General features: G+C 48.4%; 1 protein-coding gene across 1 annotated transcript in view; it reads left to right on the top strand.

Moving 5' to 3' along the window:
- PLOD1 (procollagen-lysine,2-oxoglutarate 5-dioxygenase 1) overlaps window positions 1-16,330 on the top strand; it is a 50,332-nt gene that overhangs the window by 22,469 nt on the left and 11,533 nt on the right. Inside the window, exons 4-10 of the mRNA XM_029066464.1 lie at window positions 1,143-1,306; window positions 2,156-2,268; window positions 3,076-3,139; window positions 4,534-4,631; window positions 4,740-4,841; window positions 5,237-5,368; window positions 14,807-14,928. Of these exons, the coding sequence (XP_028922297.1) occupies window positions 1,143-1,306; window positions 2,156-2,268; window positions 3,076-3,139; window positions 4,534-4,631; window positions 4,740-4,841; window positions 5,237-5,368; window positions 14,807-14,928 (795 nt within the window). The remainder of the gene's footprint in view (window positions 1-1,142; window positions 1,307-2,155; window positions 2,269-3,075; window positions 3,140-4,533; window positions 4,632-4,739; window positions 4,842-5,236; window positions 5,369-14,806; window positions 14,929-16,330) is intronic.

The following is a 16,330-nucleotide window of genomic DNA, read 5'->3' as shown; positions in this document are numbered from 1 at the left end:
CTCAAGAAGTTATTTAGACCATCTCTTTGTCTCCAAGCAGAACTATACTTAAATCATGTCTAGCTGATGATGGTCTTTCCTATTGCCCCCTCCACCCCCACTCACCACAAAAAATCTCTACATTCCCCCTCAGTATTCCCTCACTATCCCTATCATTTGAAAGTTCTTGCTTTGGTCAAAATCACTTTTGCTCTAAGGGTTATATTACGGAAAGAGGAGAGGAACAAAATGAGGGTGGGAGACAGAGAGACCCATTTCTCCTCACATACTGAATTATAGCATTGGGGAAGCAGTGTGGCGTATGGACTGAGTACAGGCCAACAATAATAATAATAATAATGGCATTTGTTAAGCACTTACTATGTGCCAAGCACTGTTCTAAGCCAAGGAGCCAGTAGGCCTGGGTTCTAATCCCAGCTCTACCATTTGCCTGCTGTATGACGTTAGGTGAGTGACTTAACTTCTCTGTGCCTCATATCATTATTGTTTGTCATTGCATTAGTAATAAGAATGAGAATAATAATAATAATGATAATTATGGTATTTGTTAAGTGTTTACTATGTTCCAACTTCTGTACTAAACGCTGGTGTAGATACAGATAATCAGATTGGATTATTGGGCTCATAGTTTTAAGTAGGAGGGAAAACAGGTATTGAATTACCATTTTATAGATGGGGAAACTGAGTCACAGGGATGTCACATAGTAAATGCTTAACAAATATAATTATAATTGCTATTTTTCTATTATTACTATATCCACAAATCAGTGGCATTTATTGAGCTCTTACTTTGTGCAGAGCAGTATTCTTGGGAAGGTACAGTAGAGTTAGTAGACGTGATCTCTACCATCAAGGAATTTATAATCTATCAGGTGATCTAGTCCATAGTGAAGATGGACTGATAATATGAACAGTAGCAATAAATGACAGCTGGTGATAGTGATGAGGATGAGAGGGTTGATGGTAGTAATGATGAATAATGACCATGGAGATGATAATGATGGCTGTGATTATAAGATGGACAGTGAGATCATTTTTAACTAATTTTCACACCCTTTTCCCTCCTTCTTTCTTCCCTGTTTGTCCCCCAAACTCCCTTCTTTCTCCCTGCTTTGTCGTACTCTTTTTTACTCTTTCCACAGCTATGATGTGGTGTTTGCCTCTGGCCCCAAGGAACTCTTGAAAAAGTTCAAACAGGCCAAAAGTAGGGTGGTCTTCTCTGCCGAAGAGCTCATTTACCCTGATCGGAGGCTGGAGGCCAAGTACCCTACTGTGAGGGATGGCAAACGTTTCTTGGGCTCTGGAGGTCAGAGAGATCTCTCATCTTCATGTCGCCATGGTGTTGGGGTCGAGTGGGGAGGAGTGGACTGGAGGGAGTGGGTGAGGTCCACACAGAGAGTGAGCTGACCAGTACTGTGGTGAAGTGGGGGCAGGGGGTGGTCCTGTGGCCTTGTGGAAAAAGGATGGGCTTAAGAGTCAGAGGGCCTCGGTTCTATTGCCGGCTCCACCACTTGCCTGCTATGTGACCTTGGGCGAGTCATTTATCTTCTCAGTTCCTCAGTTGCCTCATTTGTAAAGAGAGGATTAATTACCTGTTCTCCCTCCTACTTAAACTGTGAGCCCCTTATGGGACAGAGATTATGCCCAACTGATTATATTGTATCTTCCCCAGCCCTTAACTCAGTATTTGGTACCTAGTAGGTGATTAACAAATATCATTATTATTATTGTTGGAGAGACTGAGGCTGTGTTTCCAGGAGAGAACCCCAACCCCTTTTACACATTATCTGAAGACCTGCAGTGATGTCAAAGAGGAAGTTTGGGGATGGTAGAAGAGATTTTTGAGAAAGCTATTGCCTCTGAGATTTAAGAGTAGCCGATGTCAGCTATCCCCGCCTCCCCACCACAAAAAAGGAAACGATTTGGGAAGACCTCCTGGGGGAGGCAGATTTTAAAAGTGGGGAGAGTGGTGTCTGGGACAGATGAAACTCAAGTGTTTGTTCCCGGTAAACTGGAGAGAAGGCAGGAGGGAAAGGAAGGACACAGGGGGCCTGGAATAAAAAAAAGATGACGGTCTGAGGGCCCTTAATACCTACCTCTCAAAAGGCACTCAATAAATACCACTGATTGATTGATTGTTTTGGGGTTCCCACAGCTTTCATCGGCTACGCGCCAAACCTGAGCAAGCTGGTGGCTGACTGGAAGGGTCTGGACAATGACAGTGATCAGCTCTTTTACACCCAGGTCTTTCTGGATCCAGAGAAAAGGGTAAGAAGAGGCAGCGGGCGCAACTTGGGTAGAGGTGGCCAAGAACCCGAGGAAACTCAACTCTGCCTCTGTCCCTTGGGGAACCTGATTCTTGAATTGAAGCAGGTTGAGCCCTTTAGTAGAAATGAGTTCAAGAAAGGTATGTCATCGGAAGGATGGGTTGCCATCTGGCACTGTTGCTTAGGGAGTCCAAACCATTCAGTGTCAGTATATGGGTGAGGAGGACAGGGCAGGCATTGTCTTCAGTCCCCCATCTGAACCCAGCCTGGAACAGTAGTATCCAAAGCCCTGTGGTCGATGGGGGAACGAGGGACCTTTCAGATAAAGTGGAGTCCAGGAAATCTCATCCTGGAGGCCCAGACACGCAATATGAGCAGGAATCTGGAGAGGGGAGTCAAGACAGAGCTAGAACTGATTGTGGGTGAACCTGACAGACTGGGGAAGAGGAACCTTAAGCCATATTAAACTGGATTGAGGAATGAATGGGATTCAGTGCCAGGAACATACTTCATTCTCACTCCAAGCTACCAGAGACCAACTGGTCATCCCAGCGTAGCAGATTGAGTGCTCGCTTTACCCACGGCTGACACCATCTTGCCGGCTCAGGAATCCGAGCTGACTGGTGCTCTCCTAAGGAGACTAGGTTAGGGGGAAAGGGAGGGAAAGAGTGTTTAGGAGAAGCAAACGTTGAGAAGGAGAGTTTTGAAGAGGAGAGGGGCAGGAGGAAAAAGTCTGCAGAGTCCGAGGGGTGCTGACCCCTCCCAGCTCTGCTGAGGATGTGTTCGGGATTTCTCTTCTTTTCTGAAGGAGGCGATCAACATCTCTCTCGATCATCGCTGCCGCATTTTCCAGAACCTTAATGGTGCCTTAGGTGAGCAGAAGGGAGAGAAAGGCGGGTCACCGAGAGAGAACACGTGAGGTGCATGGGGCTGGGGTTAAACCTGAAGAGAAGGCAAAGGCCGGTGGTCTCAGCCTCCAAACTAAAGCTGGTCTGGTAGACCCAATGAGTATGCTCCAGTGCTTAGAACAGTGCTTGGCACTTAGTAAGCACTGAACAAATGCCATTATTATTATTATTACTATGCTTCCCTGGGTGTCTCACACTCATGCCGGTTCAGGTTCTGGAATTTGATGGGCCAACGTTAGACAGCTCTTATTCCCTGGCAACCAGCTCTGTGCTCAGTTAGATGGTCCAGCTTTCCCATGGGCTCCCCCGGCCAGCCAGGAAGTTCTTATGGGGGGCAGAGGCCTGTGAAGGCCGGTCCCCTCCCCTCATTCAGTTAGAAATCCCCAGAAAGATCTCTCCCTGCTCAGGAAGGTGTCTCGTCCAGGGTCCTGCAAATCCCAAAGACCAATCAGACCTAGATGTCAAATGTGGAAGCAACCATAGTGTGCTGGGCAGTGCGTCAGATGTACATGTGTCACTTCTTGCAACGTGGCTTAGTGGAAAGAGCCTGGGCTTCGGAGTCAGAGGTCATGGGTTTGACTCCCGGCTCTGCCACTTGTCAGCTGTGTGACCGTGGGCAAGTCACTTAACTTCTCTGTGCCTCAGTTACCTCATCTGTAAAATGGGGATTAACTGTGAGCCTCAGGTGGGACGACCTGATTCCCTTGTGTCTACCCCAGCGTTTAGAACAGTGCTCTGCACATAGTAAGTGCTTAACAAATACCAACATTATTATTGTTATTATCTCACTTCTCTGGGTCTCAGTTACCTCATCTGCAATGGGGATTGAGACTCGAAGCCCCAGGTGGGACAGCGATTGTGTCCAACCCAATTTGCTTGATCCAACCCCAGCACTTAAATAAGTGCCTGGCACATAGTAAGTTTGCTTAACAAATGCCATTTTTATTATTATTATTAACATTATCATTATTATTAATAGTAGAAATCACCTATGCTGGGACATCTGAACAAGGCAAATCAGCATGGTTCCTCTGTCTCCTGCATCCCATCCTATGTTCTGTCTGGATCTTCTGTCCCTCTCCCAGGCCAGTCTCTTCCCTTGCTTGAGTGCCATGGGCACCTAGGGGAGATCAGGGCACAAGCCGCAACCGCATGGCAGATCTTGGAAATGGTGGAATTGCCTGCTGCAGCCACAGAGAAGCTAGTTCAGCCCCCTTCCACACCTTCCATCCCAAGACTGGCCCAGCAGCCTAAAGAGGCCCACAGGCCTGCAGTGGTTCTCTCACGAGGGGGCAGGGGGATGCCCGGGTCCTTCCCAACAAGGCGCCAGGGTAGAGTAACAGTGCTGTGATCTCCAGATGAAGTGGTGCTGAAGTTTGAAAATGCCCAAGTACGAGCGAGGAACTTGGAATACGATACCCTCCCCGTCCTGATCCACGGCAACGGGCCCACCAAGGTGAGTCAGCGGCGCGGGACGATAGGTGGTCCGGAGCCGGGAGGACCCCGGGGAGAAAGCCCGGTTTCCTCCATTGCCTTTCAAGTCCCCGGTGTCTTCCCTCACCAGCTGCAGCTGAACTACCTTGGGAATTACATCCCGCGGGTCTGGACCTTTGAGACGGGCTGTACCCAGTGCGACGAGGGCTTGAGGAGTCTGAAGGGCTTCGAGGTCAGAGACTGGGGATTAGCAGATCGGGTTGGGTGGCAGGTGTGAGGGGGCAGTGGGAAACTGGGTGGAACAGGAGAGGGGGAAGCTGGGTGTCCTCTGGCCTGTGCTAGCGGCTGAACCGTTGTCCGGTTATGGAGGAGGGATCCGGGACCCCTGGGTTCCGGTTCTGGTTGCACTCTAAGTGGCTATAGGTCCATGGCCAAGCCCCCTCCTTTCCTGGTAGCTGGGTTTACCTCTCTGTGTAATGGATGTCTTCCTCCCCAAGGGAGGAAGGGTCAGGAGGAGCTTGGGACCCTAGGCCTGAAGGGGCAGAGTGACATGGCCCTAATAGGGCCCCGAGAGTGGTCCTTGTAAGAACCAAGAGGGTCCTGAGTCTCTCCTACTCACGTCTGCAGGACGATGCACTCCCCTTGGTCCTCGTTGGGGTTTTCATCGAGCAGCCAACCCCGTTCCTCTCCCTCTTCTTCCGGAGGCTCCAGGCCCTCCAGTATCCAAAGAAGCAGCTGCAACTTTTCATCCACAACCATGTGAGTACCGTGACTGGGGAGGTGCAGCGTTTGCCAGGGGAAGCAGCGTGGCCTAGTGGGTAGACCACAAGCCTGGGAGTTAGAAAGACCTGGGTTTTAATCCTGGTTCTGCCCCTGGTCCGATGTGTGACCTTAGGGAAGTCACTTCACTTATCTACCTCAGTTACCTCATCGTAAAATGGGGTTTAGTACTGTGAGCCCCAGGTTGGGACATGGACTGCGTCCAACCTCATTACCCTGTATCTTCTCCAGCGCTTAGGACAAGGCCTGGTACATAGTAAGTACTTAACAATTACCATAAAAAGGGGCAGGGGGACAAAGGGGTCCTCATGGCTGGTTTGAGGTCACCTTGGTGAGATATGCAGAGACCCACATCCCTGGACTAGCAGGATGCAATGTGTATAATTTTAATTCTGCCCCCAAGGGGCTCTGGGACCTTTTGTAGGTCAGTAGTCAGTCAGACAATCATATTTATTGAGTGCTTACTGTGTGCAGGGCATTGTACTAAGCGCTTGGGAGAGTAAAATATTGGGAGAGTAAAATTTTCCCCCCATTTCCCTCTGCTCCTTCCCCTCTCCCTTCCCATCCCCTCAGCACTGTACTCGTCTGCTCAACTGTATATATTTACATTACCCTATCTATTTTGTTAGTGAAATGTACTTTGCCTTAATTCTATTTATTTGCAATTGTTTTAATGAGATGTTCATCCCCTTGATTCTATTTATTGCTATTGTTCTTGTCTGTCTGTCTCCCCCGATTAGACTGTAAGCCTGTCAAAGGGCAGGAACTGTCTCTATCTGTTACCAATTTGTACATTCCAAGTGCTTAGTACAGTGCTCTGCCCATAGTAAGCGCTCAATAAATACTATTGAATGAATGAATGAATAAAATATAACAATATAACAGATACATTCCCTGCCCACAGTAAGCTTACAATCTAGAGGGGAGACAGACATTAATATGAATAAATAAATTATGGATATGTACATAAGTGCCATGGGGCTGGGAGGGGGGATGAATAAAGGGAGCAAATCAGAGAGACACGGAAGGAAGTTGAAGAAAAGGAAAAGAGAGCTTAGTCAGGGAAGGCCTCTTGGAGGAGGTTTGCCTCCAATATGGCTTCGAAGCAGGGAAGAGTAGTTGTCTGTCACATATGAGAATGGAGGGTGTTCCGGGCCAGAGGCAGGATGTGGGTGAAAGGTTGGCAACGAGGTAGACAAGATGGAGATATACACTGAGGTTAGCATTAGAGGAGCGAAGTGTACATTCATTCATTCATTCAATAGCATTTATTGAGCGCTTACTAGGTGCAGAGCACTGTACTAAGCGCTTGGAATGTACAATTCAGCAACAGAGACAATTCCTGCCCAATGAAGGGCTCACAGTCTAAACGGGGGAGACAGACAGCAAAGCAAAACAGATGTGCAGGCTGGATTGCACTCAGACTTTCTTTGTCTTGACTCTGAAGCTATACTTGTCCATGTGCCTAGAGACCAGCTGAAGGTAGTAGTAATAATAATGTTGGTATTTATTAAGCGCTTACTATGTGCCGAGCACTGTTCTAAGCGCTGGGGTAGATACAGGGTAATCAGGTTGTCCCACGTGAGGCTCACAGTCTTTATCCCCATTTTACAGATGAGGTCACTGGGGCACTGAGAAGTGAAGTGACTTACCCAAAATCTCACAGCTGACAAGTGGCAGAGCTGGGATTGATAATAATAATGATGATGATGGTATTTGTTAAGCGCTTACATGTGCAAAGCACTGTTCTAAGCACTGGGGTAGATTCAGAGTAAGGTTATCCCACATGAGGCTCACAGTCTTCATCCCCATTTTACAGATGAGGTAACTGAGACACCGAGAAGTGAAGCAACTTACCCAAAGTCGCACAGCTGATAAGCAGCAGAGCAGGGATTAGAACCCATGACCCCTGACTCTTAAGCCCGGGCTCTTTCCACTGAGCCATGCTTAGTAGTAATAATACTAGTAGTTGTAGCAATAAAAGTAATGTCAATTATTGATCACCCACTGGGTGCAGTGTACTGTACTGAGTAGGAAAGCACTACATTAGACACTGCCCTGCCTACAAGGAGCTTACACTGTAATGGGGTTGATGAACATAAAAATATTTCCAAAGCATGTAATGAGAATTGACTCTACAATTGAGAAACAGCATGGCTAGTGGATAGGGCACAGGCCTGAGAGTCAGAAGGCCCTGAATTCTAATCCCAATTCTGCCACAACTCTTCTGTGTGCCCTCGGTTAAGTCACTTCACTTCTCTGTGCCTCAGTTACCTCATCTGTAAAATGGTAATTACTATCGTGAACCCTATGTGGGATATGGAGATAGAGAAGCAGCGTGGCTCAGTGGAAAGAGCATGGGCTTGCGAGTCAGAGGTCATGAGTTCGAAACCCACCTCTGCCACTTGTCAGCTGTGTGACTATGGGTAAATCACTTAACTTCTCTATGCCTCAGTTACCTCATCTGTAAAATGGGGATTAACTATGAGCCTAATATGGGACAACCTGATTACCCTGTATCTATCCCAGTGCTTACAACAGTACTCTGCACATAGTAAGCACTTAACAAATACCAACATTATTATTATATGGACTGTGTCCAGCTTATTAGCTTATTCGAATCCCAGCTGTGCCACTTGTCAGCTGTGTGGCTATGGGCAAGTCACTTAGCTTCTCTGTGCCTCAGTTACCTCATCTGTAAAATGGGGATTAAGACTGTGAGCCCCACGTGGGACAACCTGATTACCCTGTTTCTATCCCAGAGCTTAGAACAGTGCTCTGCACATAGTAAGCACTTAACAAATACCAACATTATTATAATATACCTCAGCAGGTAATAAGCTTAGAATCAGCATGGCCTGGTGGAGAGAGCCCAGGCCGGGGAATCAGAAATATCATCCTGGCTCCACCACTTTTCTGCTGTGTGACCTGGGGCAAGTCGCTTCACTTTTCTGTGCCTTAGTTATCTCATTTGTAAAATGGGGATTAAGACTGTGAGCTCCACGAGGGACAGGGATTGAGTCGAACCTGATTTGCTTCTATCCACCCCACTGCTTAGTACAGTGCCTGACACTCGATGAGTTCTTAACAAATGCCATAAAAAATTGATTCAGTGTGTGTGTGTGTATATATATATATATATATAAATATACAAGTGCTGAGTAAAGGAATTAATAAGTGTCTAAGTGAATATAGTATGTATAATTGGAGAAAGCTAGGAGGTCATGAAGGACCGAGTCATTGGGATAATAAGGAAACGGGTACTTTGCCATTAGATTGCAGTCTTCTTAAGGACAGTGAGCATGTGAATTATTCCAGTGATTTAGTACAGTGCTCTGTGCTGAGTAGGCACTCAGTAAAATATCACTGATGTCTCCAAAACCTTGGGCAGAGGTGGATCTAGGTGGGACAAGTAGAGTTTACACTTCAGGCACAACCCGGAAGGAAATGCAATCAGGAGCAGAAACCAATGAGTTGACACTCCAACCATTCATTCATTCATTCATTCAATCACATTTATTGAGCACTTACTGTGTGCAGAGTACTGTACTAAGCGCTTGGAAAGTTCAGTTCAGCAATAGAGACAATCCCTGCCCAAAACGGGTTTACAGTCTAGAAGTAGGGAGACAGACATCAAAACAAGTAAACAGGCATCAAAGTATCTGTATAATTAAATAGAATTATAGATCTGTACACATCAAAAGAAGTAAACAGACATTCAGGTAAATAAATAGAATTATAGATATGTGTATAAATATATATATATATATACAAGTGCTATGGGGCTGGAGGGCTAGAACAAAGGGAGCGAGTCGGGGTGATGGGGAGGGGAGGGAGAGCTGAGGAAAAGGAGGGCTTAGTCTGAGAAGCCCTTTTGGAGGAGGTGAGCCTTCAGTAGGGCTTTGAAGGGGGGAAATGTGATTGTTTGGCTGATTTGAGGAGGGAGGGCATTCCAGGACAGAGGTAGGACGTGGTTCAGGGGTCGACGGCAGGACAGGTGAGAACAAGGCACAGTGAGAAGGCTAGCCCCAGAGGAGCGGAGTGGGCAGACTGAGTTGTGGAAGGAGAGAAGGGAGGTGAGGTAGGAGGGGGCAAGGTGATGGAGAGCTCTGAAGCCAATAGTGAGGAATTTTTTGCTTGATGCACAGGTGAATAGGCAACCACTGGAGATTTTTGAGGAGGGGGGGTGACTTGCCCAGAACGTTTCTGTAAAAAGATAAACTGGGCAGCAGAGTGAAGTGTAGATGGAAGTGGGGAGAAACAGGAGGTTGGGAGGTCAGAAGGGATGCCGATGCAGTAATCCAGTCCGGATAAAGTGAGTGATTTTACTAATGTGGTAGTGGTTTGGTTGGAGAGGAAAGGGTGGATCTTGGCGATGTCATGAAGGTGAGACCGGCAGGTTTTGGTGATGGATTGGATAATGATAATAATAACAATGATGGTATTTGTTAAACGCTTATTATGTGCAAAGTACTGTTCTCTGCACTGGGGGGGATACAAGGTGATCAGGTTGTCCCATGTGGGGCTCAGAGTCTTCATCCCCATTTTACAGATGAGGTAACTGAGGCACAGAGAAGTTAAGTGAATTGCCCAAAGTCACACAGCTGACAAGTGGCGGAGCCGGGATTAGAACCCATGACCTCTGACTCCCAAGTCTGTGCTCTTTGAGAGAGCAGAGTCAAGGATGACACCAAGGTTGTGGGCTTGTGAGATGGGAAGGATGGCAGTACCATTCACAGTGACAAGAAAGTCAGGGAGAGGACAGGGTTTGGGAGGGAAGATAAGAAACTCAGCCTTGGACATGTTGAGTTTTAGGTGGTTGGAGAACATCCAAGTAGAGATGTCCTGAAGGCAGGAGGAGAAGTGAGCCTGGAGTGAGGGAGAGAGAGCAGGGGAGAAGATATAAATTTTGGTATCAGCCATATAGAGATGATAGTTGAAGCCATGGGAGCAAAGGAGTTCACCAAGAAGGGGACCAAGAACTGACCCTTAAGGAACCCCTATGGCTAGGGGATGGGACGGGGAGGAGGAGCCCACGAAGGAGACTGAGAATGAACGGCCAGAAAGATAAGAGGAGAACCAGGAGAGGACGGAGTCCGTGAAGCCAGGATGAGATAAAGTATGGAGGAGAAGGGGATGGTCGACGGTGTCAAAGGCAGATGAGAGGTCAAGGAGGATTAAGATAGAGTAGAAGCCATTGGATTTGGCAAGAAGGAGGTCATGGGTGACCTTTGAGAGGACAGTTTCGGTGGAGTGGAGGGGACAGAAGCCAGATTGGAGGGGGTCCAGGAGAGAGGTGGAGGAGAGGAATTTGAGGCAGCGAGTGTAGGCGACTCGCTCCAGGAGTTTGGAAAGAAAGGGTAGGAGGGAGATAGGGCAATAACTGGAGAGGGCTGTGGGGTCAAGGGAGGGGTTTTTTTAGGATGGGAGAGACATGGGCATGTTTGAAGACAGAGGGGAAGAAGCCACTGGAGAGTGAGTGGTTGAAGATGGAAGTTAAGGAGGGGAAGAAGGAAGGGACGAGAGTTTTTATAAGTAAGTTTTATACTTGTTTTATTTTGTTGTCTGTCTCCCTCTTTTAGATTGTGAGCCCATTGTTGGGCAGGGACTATATCTGTTGCCGAATTGTACATTCCAAGTGCTTAGTACAGTGCTCTGCACACAGTAAGCACTCAATGAATATGATTGAATGAGTGAATAAGGTGGGAGGGAATGGGGTGTGATGTGGATGTGGAGAGGGTGGCACTTGAGAGGAGGGGGAAGATCTCTGAAGATACTGCTGGCAAGGATGGGAAGTAGAAGAGGGGATCGAGAGGAGGGCGAGGGGTGATTTTGGGGAGCTCAGACCTGATGGTGTTAATTTTCCTAATGAAGTAGATGGCCAGATTGTTGGTGGTGAGAGATGGGGAGGGGGAGGAACAGGGGGCCTGAGGAAGGAGTTAAAATGTCCAGAACAGCTGATAAGGGTGATGGGCCTGGGTGTCAGTAAGAGAAGAGAAGTAGTTTTACAAGCCAGAGGAGAGGGCAGAGTTAAGGCAAGAAGGTACAAACTTAAAGTGGACAACGTCGGCCTTGTGTTTAGATTTCCCCAAGCAGCGTTCAGCAGATCGAGCATAAGAGCATAGGAGGTGAACAGTGGAGGTGATCCAGGGCTTTGGGTTAGCGGTGTGAGAGCGACAAAGGGAAAGGGGAACGAGTGAGTTGAGTTCAGTAGAGAGAGTAGAGTCGAGAGCATCCATTTGGTCTTCAAGAGTGGGTAGAGTGGGTAGGGAGGCTAGGCGGGGTGTGATGCTCTGAGAGACATGGATGGGGTCGAGAGAGTGGAGGTCTCTGTGGGGGAATAGTACAGATTTACAGGGGAGGAGGAGTGTGAGAGAGAAAGCAAGTGAGAAGGCTGTAGTCAGAGAGAGGGATTTCAGAGTTGGTGAGGGTGGAGATTGTGCAGCGGTTAGAGATGATGAGAACCAGTGTGTGTCCCAGGTGGTGAGTGGGCAAGGTGGGGTGGAGCAGGAGGTTGGCAGAGTTGAGGAGTGATAGAAGTCGGGCGGCAAAGTACATCTAGTATATCTGGTCGAAATCTCCAAGGATCCAAGTGGGCATGGAAAAAGAGAGAAGGAAGGCAACCAGCTAGAGAAGCCCCATTAGCACGATACTGGAGGAAGTTCCAGGGCCTTTTTAAACAGCTAGAGAATCAACTCAGGGGTTGTCTTTCTCCTGTGTGGCAGCCGCTTGGATCCACCTGTGCCTTCCCTCCAATCGATGCCTCCCCAAGGCTGGGCACTTGCACCCAAGCTGGGCATACGAGAGACTGGGGGGCAGTGAAACTCGTCCCATGTGCAGAGATACTGAATTTGAACTAATTCTCTTCCCCTCTTCAAAGCCCTACTTAGAGCTCACTTCCTCCAAGAGGCCTTCCCAGACTGCGCTTCCCCTTTTCCCCTCTGCTCCCTCTGCTGCCCCTCTACCACCACCTTCACCTCCCCTCAGCTAAGCCCTCTTTTCCCCCCTTTCCCTCTTCTCCTCCCCCCGCCCTTCCCCTCCCCTCATGACTGTGTTCATCCGCTCAACTATATATATTTTCATTACCCTATTTATTTTGTTAATGAGATGTACATCACCTTGATTCTATTTACTGCTATTGTTTTAATGAGTTGTACATCCTCTTGATTCTATTTATTGCTATTGTTTTTGTCTGTCTCCCCTGATTAGACTGTAAGCCCGTCATTGGGCAGGGACTGTCTCTATCTGTTGCCGATTTGTACATTCCAAGTGCTTAGTACAGTGCTCTGCACATAATAAGCGCTCAATAAATACTATTGAATGAATGAATGAATGAATTTGCTTTCTTCTCTCTACTTCAATTCAGTGTAATCATATTATATATCCTATTTATTGAGCACTTACTGTGTGCAAAGCACTGTACTAAGCACTTGGGAGAGTAGCACTTGGGAGAGTACAATCTAACAACAGACACATTCCTGCCCACAGTGAGCTCACACTCTAGAGGGGGAGACAGACATTAGTATAAATGAGTAGATAAATTACAGATATAGACGGATATATACATATGTGCTGTGGGGATAATAATAATAATGTTGGTATTTGTTTAGCGCTTACTATGTGCCAAGCACTGTTCTAAACTCTGGGGTAGATACAGGGTAATCAAGTTGTCCCATGTGGGGCTCACAGTCTTAATCCCCATTTTACAGATGAGGTCTCTGTAAATAAATAGACCAGTGAGGTCACTGACGCACCGAGAAGTAAAGTGACTTGCCCAAACTCACACAGCTGACAAGTGGCGGAGTTAGGATTAGAACTCATGACTTCTGACTCCTAAACCCACGGTCGTTCCAGAGAGCCACGCAGGGATGGGAGGGAGGATGAATGATGGAGCAAGTAAGAGTGGTGCAGAAGGGAGTGGGAGAAGAGGAGAGGAGGGCTTAGTCAGGGAAGCCTTCTTGGAGGAGATGTGTCTTCAGTAAGGTTTTGAAGTAGGGGAGAGTACTTCCTTCAGGGTACTCTCTGAAGCAGTGTGGCTCAGTGGAAAGAGCACGGGCTTGGGAGTCAGAGGTCATGGGTTCGAATCCCTGCTCTGCCACTTGTCAGCTTTGTGACTGTGTGCAGTCACTTAACTTCTCTGTGCCTCAATTCCCTCATCTGTAAAATGGGAATTAAGACTGTGAGCCTCGCGTGGGACAATCTGATTACTCTGTGTCTACCCCAGCGCTTAGAACAGTGCTCTGCACATAGTGAGCACTTAAATACCAACATTATTATTATTATTTACTGTAGGTTGTAGGATCTCGGTGTCATCCTTGACTCGTCCCTCTCGTTCACCCCACACATCCTATCCGTTACCAAGACCTGCCGGTTTCACCTCTACAATATCGCCAAGATCCGCCCTTTCCTCTCCACCCAAACGGCTACCTTACTATTACGGGCTCTCGTTATATCCCGGCTAGACTACTGTGTCAGCCTTCTCTCTGACCTCCCTTCCTCCTCTCTTGCCCCGCTCCGGTCTATTCTTCACTCCGCTGCCCGGCTCATCTTCCTGCAGAAACGATCTGGGCATGTCACTCCCCTTCTTAAACAACTCCAGTGGTTGCCTATCGACCTCCGCTCCAAACAAAAACTCCTCACTCTAGGCTTCAAGGCTCTCCATCACCTTGCCCCTTCCTACCTCTCCTCCCTTCTCTCTTTCTACCGCCCACCCCGCACGCTCCGCTCCTCTGCCGCCCACCTCCTCACCGTCCCTCGGTCTCGCCTATCCCGCCGTCGACCCCTGGGTCACGTCCTCCCGCGGTCCTGGAACGCCCTCCCTCCTCACCTCCGCCAAACTGATTCTCTTTCCCTCTTCAAAACCTTACTTAAAAATCACCTCCTCCAAGAGGCCTTCCCAGACTGAGCTCCTCTTCCCCCTCTACTCCCTCTGCCATCCCCCCTTTACCTCTCCGCAGCTAAAGCCTCATTTTCCCCTTTTCCCTCTGCTCCTCCACCTCTCCCTTCCCATCCCCACAGCACTGTACTCGTCCGCTCAACTGTATATATTTTCGTTACCCTATTTATTTTGTTAATGAATTGTACATCGCCTTGATTCTATTTAGTTGCCATTGTTTTTACGAGATGTTCTTCCCCTTGACGCTGTTTAGTGCCATTGTTCTTGTCTGTCCGTCTCCCCCGATTAGACTGTAAGCCCGTCAAACGGCAGGGACCGTCTCTATCTGTTGCCGACTTGTTCATCCCAAGCGCTTAGTACAGTGCTCTGCACATAGTAAGCGCTCAATAAATACTATTGAATGAATGAATGAATGGTACGTGGGTAGTCAGTGGTTTGCCTGATTCATCGCTTTGGTGAGGCCGGAGCTGGGAGTCCAGATCTGGCCTGCCTAACCCATCTGCGCCTTCTTCCCCCTGCAGGAGCAACACCACAAGGCTCAGGTGGAGCGGTTTGTGGCCGAGCATGGCGGGGAGTACCACGCCGTCCAGCTGGTGGGGCCGGACCAGCGGGTGGAGAACGCCCAGGCCAGGAACATGGGCGCGTGAGTCGGGAAGCCTAGGCAGGGTCCTGGGAGTGGGCGGAGCAACGTGATTCCCGACTTCTGCTGCCCTGGGTGGGATCGGTGGCCTTTCGATCTCTGGCCCGAGAGAGGTTGAGCCAGGGATGTGGGACCTTCTGCTTTGCTCTTGTACAAGATATTGATGATAATAATGATGATGGTATTGTTAAGCGCTGACTGTGTGTCAAGACCTCTACTAAGCGCTGGGGTAGATACAATCTAATCAGGTCGGACACAGTCCCTGTCCCGCAAAGGGCTCACAGTCTTAATCCCCTTGTTACAGATGAGGGAACTGAGGCACGGAGAAGTGACTTGCTCAAGATCACACAGCAGACGAGTGGCGGTGCCGGGATGAGAACCCACGTCCTTCTGACTCCCAGGCCCGTGCTCTGACCACTTGGCCATGCTGCACATCAGGGCCTAGAGCACAGGGCAGCAACTTTTTTAGCTTTGGTGCCATCATCGGGGCTAGCTAGTACCCAAGGGGCCCCTGGCAAAAACTAGTAGTTACAGCAGTGACATTTATTTATTCCCAAGCACTGTACTAAATGCTGGTGTTGCAGCGTGGCCCTAGTCTGTGAGAGTGGACACTAGTGATCAGGACTCTGGACCTCTAATTCTAGAGAAGCAGCATGGCTTAGTGGAAAGAGCCCGGGCTTGGGAGTCAGAGGCCATGGGTTCTAATCCCGGCTCTGCCACTTGTCAGCTGTGTGACCTTGGGCAAGTCACTTCACTTCTCTGATCCTCAGTGACCTCATCTAGAAAATGGGAATGAAGACTGTGAGCCCCACGTGGGACAACCTAATTCCCTTGTATCTTCCCCAGCACTTAGAACAGTGCATAGCACAGAGTAAACGCTTAACAAATACCGACATTATTATTATCATTAGATCCCCCATTGACACTCTCTGTAGGCTGGCCTGGGTCATCATTTCCTCTTTCAGGGATTCAGTTTGCTCATCGGTCAACCAGGGATTATCGTCCCCTCTCACAAGAAGTGATTAGCAGGAGTCACTACAGTAGGGCTTCCTTGAGTGTCATTTGCTTCAGCACTTAATCAGCTTCAGAGCAGTCATTGTGCCCTCGGCCAACTAGGCCCCACCTCCAGAAATGCCCTCCTCCATTAGCCCCCACCACCCCTCTGGATTTTGGTGGGGTACCCTAGGAACAGCTGAGCAGTGCCCCAAAGTAAGAGAAGCATCTGCCCTGTCACACTCCTAGGGCTCTTGTTGGTATTTGTTAAGTACTTACTATGTGCCGAGCACTGTTCTAAGCGCTGGGGTAGACATAGGGGAATCAGGTTGTCCCACGTGGGGCTCACAGTCTTAATCCCCATTTTACAGATGAGGGAACTGAGGCACAGAGAAGTTAAGTGACTTGCCCA

This window comes from Ornithorhynchus anatinus, chromosome 5, assembly GCF_004115215.2.
Source record: "Ornithorhynchus anatinus isolate Pmale09 chromosome 5, mOrnAna1.pri.v4, whole genome shotgun sequence".
In the NCBI taxonomy this organism is placed as follows: Eukaryota; Metazoa; Chordata; class Mammalia; order Monotremata; family Ornithorhynchidae; genus Ornithorhynchus; species Ornithorhynchus anatinus.
This window is presented reverse-complemented; position numbering and strand designations above follow the sequence as displayed.